This window comes from Hippocampus guttulatus, chromosome 17, assembly GCF_054856545.1.
Source record: "Hippocampus guttulatus isolate MCC_2025c chromosome 17, RoL_Hgut_1.0, whole genome shotgun sequence".
In the NCBI taxonomy this organism is placed as follows: Eukaryota; Metazoa; Chordata; class Actinopteri; order Syngnathiformes; family Syngnathidae; genus Hippocampus; species Hippocampus guttulatus.
Window position 1 is genome coordinate 938,627 of NC_141277.1, and position 15,481 is coordinate 954,107.

Genomic DNA, 15,481 nt, shown 5'->3' on the forward strand with positions numbered 1-15,481 from the left:
TTTTTTTTTTTTAATATCGTGGATGTTCTCCATCTGCTCCCTTTGGGTTCCATCTTAAGGAAACCTGGAATTTCCTTCCACTGCTATGCGGATGGAGTTCGATGTCCCACTGAGCAAAAAAGACGCTTTGATACTGTCGGGAGGAAAATCAAGACCTGGATGGCACAACGTTTGTTGAATTTCATAAGGTAACGAGGTCAGAAGGATGGTGGCCCTTGGACATCGCATCCCGCAGACTCCGGGCCCGCCGGCTCCTTCTCTGAAGCAAACAAACTCGATCTTGGGTGAAATTGAAGCAGCAAATCGGCGCTGTTGTCCAATCCCGCTTCTTTCATCTTTGGCAGCTTGGCTAAAGTCAAGCCTCGCCTTTCTCAAGGACACTTTGAAACGGTCGTCTCGCTGAGCATTTGGCAAGCCCCCTCGCTGCCCATCTTTAAAACCTCTCTTAAAACTCTTTATTCTTTGGCTTTTCACTCTGCATGAGTCTTGATTTTTAGTTTTACTCTTCTTATCATTTATTTTGTTTGTTGTATGAAAGTTTTTTTTTCACTGAGCTGATTGCCCCCAGGCCTGTTCATTCAAGAAATCGCTTAAATAAACCTTGTCTGACAAAATATCCACCCACGTTGGCCTATTTGTGTATGTTCTTTCCCTCTCCCCAACGGCGTAAACTACGCCACCACCACACACACACACACACACACACACACACGCGCGCGCGCGCGCGAGACACGCCGTACAGTTGGATATTGTGTCGCCTCTGGAACAGGCTGCGCTTCCCACCATGAGCATGTGAGTTGGCACGTGATGGGTCGCGCGCATTCTATTCTTTCGTCCGCCACAGCAGTCAGGTAAGACTTGTCCATTCAAAGATTTTATCGTGAATAAAATGTGTGTCATCCACAGTTAGAGTAAAATGACGGATGTGTTTGTCTTGTAAACTGTAACCTGCAAGAGTTTTAAACACACGATGGAGAGAGTGATAGAGCTTCGGGAATCACATTTCCAACCCCCCCGGACTAAACGCACAGAATTGACTTCCTTCAGGATTATTGCTAACTCAAAACGGGTTGTGTCATCAGACTTTTTGGACGGGTGACCGAGGGATTGTTCTTCGGAAATGTCACATGAAATTTAATTGCACTCCCGGGACCCGCGGTGAGAGCGCAGTGCCGTTAATGTTACAAAAACAAGGTCTGGGTATAGCGGTGTGAGAGTACAGATGCACTCGGGTTGTCGGTAAAACTGACAATCACAATATTGTCTAGTATTCACATTTCAACCGATGAGTCCATGAGGTGACTATTTGATCCACACACGGGCGATTCTAGGTTCAGGGCTTTCATTGTGTAGCGCTCCCACCCAATTTAACTCATACATTTATAAAAGAGAAGTGTAAATAACCCTAATCATCTTTGTAATTAAGTCACAGCAGTAGTGGTTTTATTTTATTTTGAATACGAATTTGAATGATCACTTCCTGTCTAGCGCTTCCTGTTTAGCGCGGTTCCCAAAAAGGTAACTTGACGTCTTAAGTACGGCCGGAGTTTAGACTGCAGTACACGCTAGTATGGTGTGGTGGGGAGTAATGTCAAGTAATTTATGTGCAAATGGGTGGATGTCTAGAAGGATAACAAGGCCGTACGGCAATCGGTGTGGAACTGTAGCGACGAGGGATGATCCTTTTTTGTGACGGTCGCCATAGTTACCTTCTTAAAGAGTCAACGAGCACTCGGCCGTCTGCTAGTTTGTCGCTAGCCTTGACGCTTTCTTTCTTCTTCTCGCGTTAGGTTTCTTCAACCGAGAGCAAATCCGTCAACCTGAATATCTTGTCTGCTACCGGTGTGCAGTTTTCACGGTTGATGGTCTTTATTTGTTGTATTATTTCTGGACGTCAGATGCAGGGGGCGGTGGCACCTCGCGGCTCCGGCAAGCACTCCGGCGCACTCAAGAGAAAAAGATGGGGCGGTTTGAGACGGCAGTGGGAGCTTCTGGGCTTATTTGAAATCGATCAGCACCACGAGTTCTACAGCCTGACGTGCATGATGAAGGAGGGATTGTTTTCATCAATCCAAACCACCATTGAGCGTGCATCTACGGTGAGTGTCTGGCAGATGCTCATGGGACTTGAGACATGGCGTCTCCAATAAAAAACATCAACGTACGAAGTGGTCCCAAAAGAAGCCCCTTGAATCGAAAGCAGAGTCCATACCGGCAATGCTGGACTAACGGTCATAATTGTACTGCCGGTATGGACGGACTATTGTTCGCTGCTACGTCACGGTGAAGCTCAGTGGAGCACAGCCTGCTGACTGCCCGGATTTTTTCCCTGATTGTCCTGTCTGTTATCGACTGCGGAATCCCACCAAAATACCCAACGCACTCCAGGGCCGTGCAGTGGACGAAAGAGAAAATCATTGTCTAAAAAATACGTAACAATGCACATTTTCAACTGCCGTCGTGTTTAGAGTTGAAAACAAGATAACAATGTCTCCACTGAGACCGAAAACAATAGAGAAGCACGTTGTTTGTTTCCCCACGTTAGCATTTTACCATGTGGGACGGGAATGATCATAAAAAGTAAGAAACTACAGATGCAAAACTCTCTCTTTCACTTTAGAGTCAACAGGTCGAAGAGGATTTCAGAGCGGAGGACACTCGGATTCACAAGGCGAGGCGAATGTCATGGTCTCATTCACAGTGTTATGGTTTGCCGGCTTACGTGTGTGTGTGTGTTGTGTAGGGTTTTGCATGGGAGACGTTTGCGGGCCCGGTGTTTGCCAACCTACGGCGCTCTTTAGGCGTGACAGAGCAGGAGTATCAGCAGTCGCTCTGCTCTGACAAGTGCTACCTTCAGTTCATCAGCAACTCCAAAAGCAAGGCCGACTTCTTCCTCACGTGAGTCACCTCTGCAGAAGTATTTTTTTTCTTCTTTTTTTCTAGGGTCTAGAATATCCCCCAGAAATGCTGGAAGGGGTCAATTGGGGTGACGCAGATTTCTGACAAGGCCATCGCGCCACCTCGCCCCGACAGTCATGCGATCTTAGCCACTTTTCCCCGCATCCGCCTTGTTGTTTGAAGCAGTTCTCGATGAAAGGGGAAAGAATCAAAGCGTCCTTTCACCAGTGGATGAGAGACATCCTGCTCAAAATATGCACACGTCTGCTGCTACAAGCCAAGTTTGAAAGTAAACAAGAAGCTGTAGCGTCCACTGGCGGGAAAAAAAAGATTGCCTCACAATATATCCACCTTTGTCCCTTTGTGGCTTTGGCCTGAGCAGCAAAACGGCAAATAGATTCATTTGTGTCATCACGTGCGATGTGTTGACACTGGCCGGCGTACTCGAAAGACGGCATTTTACTTACTGACAAACACGGGAAAGAAATAATCTGGGTGAATGAGCTCTCATTGAGATGTGCTTTTTTTTTTTTTTTTTTGGTGTCTTTACATTTTAGGAATGACAAACGCTTCTTTTTGAAGACCCAGAATGAACGGGAAATCCGATTCCTTCTGGACAACCTGAACAACTATGTGGCACATTTGCAGAAGTACCCCCATTCTCTTCTGGTCAAGTTGCTCGGTATGCAAGGAAACACCCTTGAAATGGGCATTACACGGAAAACCCGCCCTCTGTCGCGGGTTCTGGCTTTGCCGTCCCGGGATTTCCGATTTTTTTTTTCCCGTATATATTGGGTGTAATTCCACTTTTGACTGCTAATTTAAGATGATTGGAGTCAGCAAACATTTAAACTGTTTGCCTGAACACCCTTGACAGAAAGCTGATGAAATGAAATAGACGAAATAGAATTGCTTTTTGTTTTTTTTTCTTTTTTGGACTGAATTTTAAAGTGGCCCTTTCATTCTTCTGCTTCTCTGTCGGCGGCCCTCAAATGAAAAAGTTCGGACACCCTTGATGAATACCTTTTACACGGTGCCTCTCCCGTTCACACTCGGACACCACATAACTGATTTTCATTTGTATTACATGATTATTAATTAATGCATTAATTTATTTATTATTATTATTTTTTTTTTTTGCAAGGTGTTCACAGAATCAAAATTTCCTGCATGCAAAAGGTACCGGATGTTTGCGTCATCAAATATTTCGGTGGAACAGAACATGGCTGTAAAGTAGGTTTTGCTCTCCTTTGCAGAAATACTTCATCGTGATGCAAAGTGTGTTTTATCCAGATGATCGCATAAGTGCCAGGTAAGAACCGTTTTTCCTCAAGGCTTTGGCACAGCGGGAATCCAAATGAGATCCGAGCGTCCCGGTCCGCCCTGTTTTAGATGTCTCCCATTCAAACCGTCCCAAAAAAAAAAAAAAGCATAAATCATTTTTTTTGTCGGCAAACTCCCCCTTTTGGGAGCACACCAGCCACCGCGCCTCACGTTACATCTGAAAATGTACTTGAGATCCAAGCATGTTGATCGGGATGATGTGGCGCTACTTTCTAGGTACGATATTAAAGGTTGCGAAGTGAGTCGCTGGACGGATCCATCGCCAGATGGATGCCAGATTATTGTGGTCCTCAAAGACCTCAATTTCGAAGGCCAGTACATCACTCTCGGTAGGGCGAAGTGCCGCATCTCATTTTGTACTCGACCTTTGGGTCGTCTTGCGCGTGGACTGTACGGAAGGTATCTGGGAATGTCTGCACACAGAGCGGCAGCGTTACTGGCTCCTGCGACAAATGGAGATCGACACCGAGTTTCTCCGAAGCCTCAACGTGTTGGATTACAGCCTTCTGCTCGCCCACCAACCTTTACAGCAAGACGAGCGCCACCACGCGCTCTCCTTCGCTTCGCTCATCGTGCGAACGAAGCGGTGAGTAACCGATTTTTTTCACCACTTGACGCGTGTCTGTACTCTCGGAATGAGAACACCGCCGAAATTGTCAAAGATATTCGCATTTTATCTCCGCTACAAGTGCAGGAAAATGTAACCGGGGGGGGGGGGGGGGGGGTAGAATGTATTTTTCATCGACAAAATGCTCCGTGCACCACTTGTTGTTAGATCGGTGAATCCAAGCACCAGCCCCGCCGCCCAGGGCATGCCTTGTGTTCCCGGAGCCGTCCCGCAGGACGACGCCACTTGCATTTCGTCCGAAATTGAGAGCGAGCCTTCGAAGCGAGCGCAAGCAGGAGACGGCCAAGGCGGAGAAGCGCATCACCTTGCCGCCAGGGAAACCGAAGGACTCCCCGACTCGGAGGTCCAAAACAGACGTTTACTGCTCAACTTAAAAAACGCCCTGCATGTCATCGATGGACCCGAGCAACGCTACTTCATTGGCATCATCGACATTTTTACAGTTTACAGTTTGAAGAAGAGACTGGAATATTGGTGGAAGAGACTGAGGCATCCCGGCCGCACCTTCTCCACGGTCAGTCCGCAGATTTATTGCACTCGGCTTTGCCAGTGGGTGCTGGAGCATACCAAGTAGGTGGCCGCTGACTCCAAACCAAACCTGTCTCGACGACTCATCTGCGAGCAATTAAAGCAACTCGGTGCACTCGCAACTCACAGTTGTGACTCCGAAGGTTTGAATCTCGCCTCCGACCTTTCGCGTGCCGCGATGCGCGGCTGGATTCTGGTTTAGGTGAGCCACTTGATAAGCTTTGGGCGTTGGAGGAGTTACAACCCCCATTCACGGTATCCCTGGTGGGTGTGGTCACGATGGTATCCATAAATTCCAGTGGGGGGTTTTTTTTTTTCCTCACAGCAAATGAATGTCAGCGACTAATGGCTGACTTGACTAAAACGTTGAAAATCAAGAGGCGACGCTGCAGCTGCCATTCCACTCATGCAAGTTTATTGCGCTCCAAGCCAAACAAAAACTGGGTCAACAGCAAGTGCAAAGAGTTTGGGGTATTCCACTTAAGACATCCAATTCGAAACATGAGCAGCCGAAGGAAATTCCAAATTGTGGTGCGCACGCTGCCACCAACATGCCCCCCCCCCACACACACAACACTCTGTTGTATTGTTACATGCGCAACAACTGTCTGTGCATACTGAAAATATGTGGCCTTATTTTGGGGAAACCGAGTCCAACTATGACATGATCATTTGTGAAGACAATTACCCGGCCAGCACTTGACGTCACGAGTTATTTCCAACCATCAATTTTGCACAGAAACCAACCACAGATGAAGTACGATCACATTGACGATTTCACGGAACTCCGCTCACTTCAAACTGAAATTTATGAACACTAAACGGCGCTGGCTAGCGCTACGATTCTCCAAGCTCATTTTATTTTTTTTGTAGTTGAACTTTGGTCAAGGTCAATCTACGGTGTGTTCGAAAAGGTCCGGGATAGGTGTCGCAAAAACAAAACTGAGCTTTCCCCTCCACGAGCGCCAGAAAAACATCGACAAAAGCGTTGCCGCGCTGTCAACTTGGTTCGCCGCGCGAGAAGAGGTGAGGCGATACTCTCGGAAGCCCCCCCCCCCCCGTGACAACGCACCTGCACGCTACGTCCTAAGCACCCAGCAGCTCCGGGCCAAGAAGAACACGCCGGACGAACCTCCCCGGTTTCCCGTTTCCCAAGCTCCAAGGGCTCGTCAAGCAGACCACTTTGAAGACTCTCCTGCTCTCTCGTAAGTTATCAATACTTTGTTATTTGTGGCCACGGAGGACACTTTTACTCAGAAATGAAGGATGAGCTGGAAAAGCCACCACGAGGTGACGCGACGTGCTTGGCCGCGGTTGTCAGGATGCAGGAACCGTAGTGAACCAGTTAGAAATGTGGACGCAAATATCACGAGAATGTTTCAACTTGTTTCCGGACAACAAATAAAATAAACGCGCCGGGCGCTAAACCGCGAAACTATCGGCATTTACAATTCGATGTGAACTCAATCCATCGCCGAAGCGAAAGAGCCAATGGGATCCTTTTGTATTCGTAGACCGTTTGACTGCGTGTTACAAATATCAGGCAAAGTATTAGCCATGATGCCGATGCGCGACGTTAGTATACAGAGTGAGAGTGGAAAGAGCCGCTTGCATGTTTCGGTTTGGATTGGGATTTGGTCCTTTTAGCTCAGCAGTTCAAGGTAGGTGACGGGGACCTTTCCCTTTTCATTGCCTCGTTCGCCAACCAGCCAGTCGGGATCCATTCCGGGTACGGTGTAGACGGTAATAAGCTGAAACGTGACCAAAAGCAAATAAGACATCATTTATTCCACAATACGGGCTGCCAATCATATTCAACGAGTTTGATGAGCTGCACCATCACCTCTACCATCCCGTGTTATTTCGTCTCAATTTTTGTTGTCTGAATAATTCCACAAAAACGTTCTTAGCGCCAAAGTTCCCCAAGTCCCGTTCCAAAATTTCAATGCTACAAACCAACGAAAGTGAAAAGGGCGAGTTGAACTCGAGCCGGGCTGGTGACATTTCTGCTTATGTATGCGATGAGATTGACAAAACGTACCTCATCAGCCAAGAGGGACAGCTCACTTGAATCGTGAGCGTCGTAGTCGTACAGGACTTTGGCCTTTCTGGTGCCTGTAATAGGAAGCTGCGTTTGTTCCACGAGCAGCGTTTTGGCCTTAGCGCCGGAAGAGGTGGGCGCTCCGGTAGCAGGTGACGGTGGTCCGGATGGGAACGCAGCAGACACGGGGTTGGGACAGGCGGCGGACTGCTGGGGGGTGCCCACCGCGTTGCCACATCTGCATGAAGAGCGCGGACAATTTATTTTCCCAAGTTCAGTCAATAGAAAGGACCAGTGGCGGTTCTGGGGGGGGGGGCAACGGGGGCCAGTGCCCCTGTAGCACCGATTCTGGCCCCCCCTGTGCCCCCTCTCCGAGCGCAGATTACGCAGTCGTGCCGAGTCGCCGACGCGAAAGGTGGAACCAAAGTGCGTGATTTAACATTCTAGTCGGACCCTTTAGTGCGCTGCGCCACTTAAAAATGAGCGGGAAAATGAGAAGCAGTCCGCAGAGGAGGAAATTACCACGACACGAGTGCTATTTGCGTGTGTGTGTGTGTGTGTGTGTGTGTGTGTGCATGCGTGTGTGTGCATGCGTGTGTGTAACTTTTTTAGTCTCCCTTTTTATTTTAATTTTTATTTAACAGGATCAATATATAAGACATTGCCTTTTAAAATTTGGATAATTATATGCATGTAAAACATCTAGCTTCAGTGTATTTGCAATTTTTGTCCCCGGCAGGCTGGTACCATAGCATCCCCTGGCTTGAATATTCTCAACAGACGTATTGTTACGCTTGCAGACATTTTAGCCCTCCTAATACTGTTTTTTTCTCATCACTGTAATGTTATGACTACAATTTCAAAGTCTGAAGAAATAAAAAGTCAAATAAGATTTCGAATCTTCGAGTCTTTTTAGCCCTGGGTTGAATGTGCCCCCCCATCAAAACCCCTGGCCCCAACCCGGCCCCCTCAGTGAAATTGATCCAGAACCGCCCCTGGAAAGGACAGTAAGTTCTTGGGAAACATCATTGCCGTAATATCACGATGTTGGAATTGTCTTTTGCGCTCACCTGTTGAGTTCCCTCTGGAGCTCATGCATGAAGTGATGACACTGAGCGTAGTAGGTGGCCTGAGCTTCCGCAAAATCCTGCAAACAACGCTGATGGTTCAGCTTTGGACAAAAGAGCAGAGCGTCAAGAGTCGGCCAAATGATTTGACCATTATTTACAGTCGCAGCAATCGACCCTCACACGAAAACGACACGCGTCAAAGGAGGGCTTCTTGTGAAATCACGCTTAGCTGAGGCTGCACATCCAACATTGCATCTTTGGGCTGTTCTGCACGGTCGCGTGCGAGTCATGGTTAATGCTTGAGCGCTTACATGGGTGCTGCTGATGCCCTCAAGCAGCAGCCGGGTGACTTCAGCTTGTCGGTCAAACTCGGTTTGGGCGACGCGCAGCTCGTGCTCCGCCTGCACACGCAGCAGGAAGAATTGAGGTATTTGTCATTAGTAGTAAACAACACGCACTTCAATTTTGTGTTGTATTGATGGGCAAATGAGCTGTGAAAGTCTCACTTACTTTGTCCACTTCCTCACTCAGCAGCTGAGAGAGCAGAAAGAAAAAAAAAACGTTCTCAGCAACACCACATCAACTTAACAATGGAAATATCGATGGACCGCACATCTAAAACTATTAGGGGGAACTATAAAAAGGAGGATTATGGAATGTAGAATTTTAAGTCATCTTTTCCTGACATATTATAGCCTCGGCCCGTTTGGTAGCGGTCCGCACGGAGACACGCCTGCGAGCTGTGAGCAAATCGACGGACGTGGAGGGGAACGTGCGCGACTCTCGCCAATCGGAGTCGCCCTTTCTGACGTTGGCTTGCAAGTGAACTCAAGTGAACAGATTTGGCCGAGAAATGAAAGAAGACAGTACACAGAAAGATATACAGTAGTAACAAATTGACGAAACGCATCCATGTCTTTCGAAGATGAAGCGATTTTGACAAGAGAGGTTACTCCCCAAGCGACGTGGACGAAGAAGCTGTGATGCATGCTATGTCGTCAAAAAACAGTCGATACAAGAAACCCGTTGAAGCATTTGAACAAGTAGCACGTAAGTGATCCAGTGGGAAGGGTGAAAATGCGAGCGCGGTTTGATCACGTCAACGTGAGCAGTTTAGTCGCGAAGAAGAACTAGCATGAAAGCAGCAATCACTCGTGTCGTCTTTTGATCGGTCACGTTTGCATGTAGCAAGGATGCTAACGCCGTATGTCGGATGATAACTTCAAAAATATTATGTTTACATTATAAATCGTATTTATTATTCCCGATTGGGCCATTTCTTAGTAGTTCAGTGCGTTAATTTATTTTACATTTGTTGTGCAGTAGTGTTTGAAATGAATGAATATAATCCATGTTCATCAAATGTTTAAAAATCTTTTTTGTACTAATTCAGTGCGCAAAACGTTTTGGTGACACGGACTACAGGTGACCTCCGGTTTGATGAGGGACGGAACCGAGCACGTTCTTGTCCAAATACCGTTCACAAAACAGGGTTTACATCTCTACAAAAATGTTAGCTAGAGCTAGAATCATCACAAAATTGACACATCAGACTAAAGGCCCATGTTTCCAACCTTTTGCTGCTCTGATATACTAGGAGGCTCTGCCTCCACATCCCAACTCTCCCAGCCGCTCTGTATCTAATTCAGTTATAAAACAAGGAAACGAAAGAAAGAAACAAACTAAAAGAAGTAACATTTGATGATATCACAAAATGTATATTTTATGCCAGAGGTGTCCAAACTTTTTCATTTGAGGGCCATTTGAAAAGGCCACTTTCAAATTCAACTTTTTGAAAAAGTCAAGGAAGCAATTCTACGTTGTTTGTTTCATTACCTTTCTGTGAAAAGTGTTAAGGAAAACAGTTTGGGATTTTTACACATTTTTTGGGATGGCCAACAGCCTTCAGTCTCACAGGATAGATCCAGCTCTGCACTGAAAAGCATACGAATCCCATCTCCACATTCAGAACAAAAAAGAACAAATTGGAGTAAAGTGACCATTTTTCAATTAGTTACATGAGGATCATTCCTGTGATGCCCTCATAAACACAATATATTTTAAAACAAAATAAAGATATAATACTAACAATAAAACACTACCAATAAATGCTAACAAAGAAAACACTTCAATTAAAAACACAACCGAACCAAGAAAAACCTAAATATGTTCGATGTCATATGTGGTGCACAGTAATTTCCTCCCCTGGAGTAGGCATGCACGTAAAAGCATTCATTCCAACATGCATGTGCATCAAACCACAAATGAAACCAAAAAAACCCCCAAAACAAACAAACAATAAACCATCAAGTTCCACGTAGCTAAAGCGTATTAGCTCCCGCTATCGAAAGCGTGTGGCCCGTGTCTGTGCCAGTGGTTCTGCTTGCGATTCTTACCGCTGATGCACTGGCGGAAAGAACATAATTTCGAGGCCTTGTCTCCTGAAAATCGGGTGCAGCCTACAAACAACGAGAGCAGGGAGGAGGGAACAAACATTGGCAAAGTCGTGCGTTTTCAGTCATTAGTGAAGCAAAACAACTTCGCCGACGAAAGCATCATATGTGCAGGGAGGAAAAAAAAAAAAACTTGTGACCAACATTGTGCGCCAGTCTTAAAAGATGAGCCAAAAGCACCAATATCACATAGTCTGAGATTCAAAAATCAGTCAATCGCTCGCTCAAACTTAACCAAAGGCTTGTGGAAAAGCAACACATGCCGTCGCTTGTGCCAAGACCAGATGAGTTGTCATGCTTGAAAAGCCGTGTAGGAAGGGGCCATGCAAAAGCGACGTGCCTCCTTTGGTACGCGTGCTCCGCTAAAATCTGGGGCGCTTCGTTCAGTCGTCGTAAATTCGTTGATGAAGCACACAAATAATAATAATAATAAACAAAGTAGTAAAATAATGTCTTATGAAGTAAAGTGAAGTCTTCAGAGCAAAGTGAGCGATTCGGATGACAATAATTCCTAACACCTCTTCACTACATTTCACTGAATTCGAACTTACTTGGATAGGGGAAAAGATAATAATAATGATGATGATAATCCAACTCACTGCTGCTTTGGCCTCTGCCTGTTTGGCTTTTTTCAAGCGTGCTTTGCAGATGTCAAGATCCAGCCGCCGATTCTCCAGAATTCGCCGCTCTTTCTGCGGGAGGCGGGTGCCATGCGGCCAGAAAACGTGTTGGGCTTGCAAAGGCAAGTGAATGTTGGTGACAGTGGCACTCACCGATATAGTCCTCCAGTCTCCCTCCAGGAAGTTACGCAAAGGGGCGAGGAAGGTCGTGGCAGAGGTTTGAAGGAACTCTCGCTCGGCAGTTCCCAGCCTTTTCTGGTATTCGCCGACTGTAATCAGGGTGCTACCTAGAGTTGGCAGCAAGCGCAAACAAACTCAAATTATGTTCAGATGGTGTATAATGATCAATCGGTGTGTCAAGATTTGTTGAGTGGATTGCCCAAATCATGATGTTTAATCACCACCGCACACTGAGTATTATTAATTTGGCAACGTCAATGGCAGCATGCTACAAAGTCTCATCGTGTTCATGTCAGAAACCAATCAACTGACCGTAAGGTGTCCCTGAGCCAAATTCATTGGCGGCGTCCAGCATGTATTGGCCGAGCAATTCTGCATTCGTTGTCCTAGAAGGAAGCTTTTTCTCCAGTTTGTCATAGATGAACTCCTCTATTCGAGCACCTACGTAGACCATGAAAGAGGACAGACTTTTAATTGAAATGCCCGATAGGTGTGTTTAATTATTAGGTTTCTCAGAAGTCAAATTAAGATGTCAAAGAAACTATGTTCACCACAAGGTCGTCGCAGAATATACCTGATGAAATATTGTCAACGGCAGAAATGGGCAACTTAAATGTTTTTCGTCAATGCTCCTCACAACATTTTCTTTCTTTCTTCAATATACTAATATGACTTGCATTGGAAAATAAAGTCCGAACTCACCAGTGTGGTCAACTGAAGCGTGAAGGGTTAAAAAAAACAAAACAAAGTTAATAACACACATCTCGACCACTACACTATTTCTACCAATCTCCTTTCTAAATCGGGGGTGTTCAAACTAGGGCCGCCATCCACTTGGAGAAACATGCGCTGCCCTCCAAACAGCATCTTTTTTTCATGAACGCCCATGTTTAAGACGATGCCAAACCACATTCTGCATGTGTTTCAACAGCGTGGCCTCGTTTTAAAAGAGTGTGGCTACTCGACTGGCCTGCTTGCAGTCCAGGCCATGTCTCCCATTGAAAATGATGAAGTGCAAAATATGACAACGGAGAGCCGTGGCAGTTGAGCAACTAAAACTGTACATCAGGCAAGAATGGCAATGCATTTTACCTACAAAGCTTCAACAATTGGTGTTCTCACTTCCCAAATCCTTCTGGGGTGAAGTGTTGTTAAAATATAGCTCTTTAAGGACACCTGCTGCACAGTGAGCAGTATTGCAGTTTGTATTTGAGATTGAAATAATGTAAACTTCACTCCAAATTCTGTGTATTTGATAAGATAAGAAAACCTTTATTAGTCTCGCAATGGAGAAATTCCCAATTCACAGCAGCAAAGTTATGAAAGAATAAACTAATCATAATACTCTATACACTATACTGCAAATAAACTGAATGACTCAACTGGACAGAATTTATCATTTCACAATTTTGTGAAATGATAAATACCTGTTCTTTTACTATATCCTCCATTATGAAAGGGTGGAACCAACATTTTTATGTGTTTCCCTACTTCAATAATTAATGTGGCACTGCCTCTGTAAAGTAGAACTCCCGCCTTTGACTCCTTCCTTTTTCTCTGGATGTCCAAGGCAAGGTAAGCATTTTTAGAGCTGGAAAAAAACGTGTTTTCATTTCCAAGTTTAAGTATTTTAATACATTGTTGTGTCATAATTTGTGTAGGGACACGCTGAATCGCTCTAATTACGCTCTAATTAAGGGGAAGACATTGTTTTCTGCTATTTTCGTCAGGCTTTGTGATTGAGACGATTAAACTATGTTTGAGCTACTGAATTAACTGTGTGATTGACTACAATTAATGCATAGCTAACTGAATGTAATGATTGTAACAACTAACTCAAGGTTAATACCTCGTAAAACAATACGAGGAGTACAATTTCTCTCCGAACACCTCAACTCGCAACGCTTTGGCGCTAGATTCAACCCGTCTTTACAAATACGAGGCTCGTCGTACATGATCACGTGACGCTTTCTGCTCGGCACGAGACGTCGCTGTCCCCTGGTCATGTGACGATGACCTCACTGACACGCGCCTCGAAACAAGACCTTCTTTTCCACGCCCGCTTTTACTCGATACAAGCATCGAAGCCCCGTGTCATTTTGCCCCTCACTACTAAACACCCCCGTCTGTTTACTCGGTGGCCAAGTGGTGTGTGTGTTTCATTTGTATTTTATGTTTCTATATATTCCGTCATGCTTTGTTTATTTAATTGTACACCATTATGTTTGTCTCTCTAGTTCTGCACTGTGCCTGTGGTAGAAAGAGAGAAAACTAAGACTATAGTAAACATCAGTGCAAAAGAACTCTCTGTGTCCCTGTTTGTGAACAAGCCGTCCTCTGAAGTCTCGGACGATTGGTGTAAAATACAACTTCTTGGCGGGATATTATGTTTTTGTTGTTGTTTGTTTTCCCCCCACCGAAAACTATGAGAGGTCTCACTTGGATTTGGCTGCAGGAGCACCTCTGTTTGTCTCAAGATCTTTTCAGTCCAGTTCTTGGTACAGTCCGCCCGAGCGATCAGGTTTTCAAGGTGAGGATCGAGTTCAGTCTTCTCAGCCTGGCCCAACTTCTCTTCTGTGAACTTAAGAGATTCCAAGGTCCTCAATGTAAATTACATTTGTCTCGTTCACATCTTAGTAGAAAAAAGTAATAATCATAAAATAAGAAACACAATATCAATCAAATCATTCAGGTCCTAGTAGTTGGACATTGACAGGCCATTGGGTGCAGCGTCTGCAGTGCTGCGATGACTGCATCGGTCTGCTGAGAATCCGATCTACCGATTGATGTACGCTCCTACTCGCATGATGGTGAGCTGTGTGCGTGGTAACCAAAAGAACGTTCCCCCCCCCCCCCACCCCCTAAACAGAGGCACTGGAGTACATGCGTTTTGAGTTTTATCGGGAAGTATACAATTTCGATGAATGTCCACTTGGTCACTTGAAAACTGCGTGCCTGTTAAAATTGGAATACATTACGTCTGGCGTTGGAGTTGTCGAGTTTTGGAGCTTCCTGTTGGCGGTACCCGGCAGAGCGTGGAATCACGTGACTCAAGCCTCACAGTTATGAATAATAAATGGAGGCTTGACAGACGTTCATCGGCTTACAGTGCTATCGGCGACGCGAAAATAACCCCAGTGGTTTCGCGTTTCTACAAACAGAAATTCATTAGAACGCCGCACTTTGGGGTGGCGCGGTGGTACATCGAGCAGAGGCCCGCGGCATTCATCAGCGTTTGATGCAGTTCCACACTGACGCGGTAAATCGAGGCGGATCTTGCAGGGACTGTCCAAGCGATTTTGCTTACCTGCACCGCCCTGGTGAAGAAGACCCCTGCATCGGAAGCCAGTTTTTTGACGTTAAAGTCCATGCTGGTCGGCTGTGCTAATCTTGCACAGGGGCTACTTGGTCGTTTCCCAGCAGAGGGAATCCTCTGAATCAGCTGAGATGATGTAGCAGCAGACTGAAGCAGTAAATCCGCCCCATCCAACGATCGGAAATCGACTCCCTTCCCTGCCTTTAAAGAGACAGTCTGTTTTTCTTCCCCTCTCAGTAATAGTAGCATTAACAAATAATAACGCTACAATGCAAGCGTCCCTTCTGAAAGGCCCAGATAAGTGGATCCGGGCTCAGTATAATACAATATTATGAGGCTGTGTGAACCAGGGCTAATATAGTTAATGAAAAGTAACAAACAATAATTAATACTAAAACCGAAT

The 15,481-nt window shown here is 45.7% G+C and overlaps 2 protein-coding genes across 7 annotated transcripts; one reads left to right on the plus strand and one right to left on the minus strand.

Annotated features, from left to right (window-relative positions):
* The first annotated feature begins 730 nt into the window (after nt 1–730).
* Nucleotides 731–5,524, plus strand: pip5kl1 (phosphatidylinositol-4-phosphate 5-kinase-like 1). 2 transcript variants are annotated; one of them, XM_086134469.1, is made up of 10 exons: nt 731–851; nt 1,899–2,099; nt 2,621–2,671; nt 2,744–2,898; nt 3,456–3,580; nt 4,043–4,077; nt 4,155–4,210; nt 4,459–4,571; nt 4,666–4,828; nt 5,018–5,524. In XM_086134469.1, exons 2-10 carry the CDS (start codon nt 1,899–1,901, stop codon nt 5,442–5,444), a joined length of 1,326 nt encoding a protein of 441 aa, XP_085990595.1. In that variant the 5' UTR covers nt 731–851; the 3' UTR covers nt 5,445–5,524. The 2 variants fall into 2 exon arrangements, with proteins under 2 accessions (XP_085990595.1, XP_085990594.1); XM_086134468.1 differs by lacking the exon at nt 731–851 and having other exon boundaries at nt 1,519–2,099.
* Nucleotides 5,525–5,791: 267 nt separating this feature from the next.
* On the minus strand, nt 5,792–15,244 carry sh3glb2b (SH3-domain GRB2-like endophilin B2b). Of its 5 annotated transcripts, XM_086134474.1 has the most exons (13): nt 15,070–15,244; nt 14,202–14,343; nt 12,465–12,476; nt 12,075–12,203; nt 11,736–11,869; nt 11,562–11,654; nt 10,906–10,968; nt 10,084–10,149; nt 9,020–9,043; nt 8,821–8,910; nt 8,510–8,610; nt 7,440–7,677; nt 5,792–7,149 (listed from the first exon to the last, which is right to left on the minus strand). In XM_086134474.1, the coding sequence occupies exons 1-13, from the start codon at nt 15,130–15,132 to the stop codon at nt 7,042–7,044; spliced, it is 1,263 nt and encodes a 420-aa protein (XP_085990600.1). In that variant the 5' UTR covers nt 15,133–15,244; the 3' UTR covers nt 5,792–7,041. The 5 variants fall into 5 exon arrangements, with proteins under 5 accessions (XP_085990600.1, XP_085990601.1, XP_085990596.1 ...); XM_086134475.1 differs by lacking the exon at nt 12,465–12,476; XM_086134470.1 differs by lacking the exon at nt 10,084–10,149.
* Nucleotides 15,245–15,481: the final 237 nt, after the last annotated feature.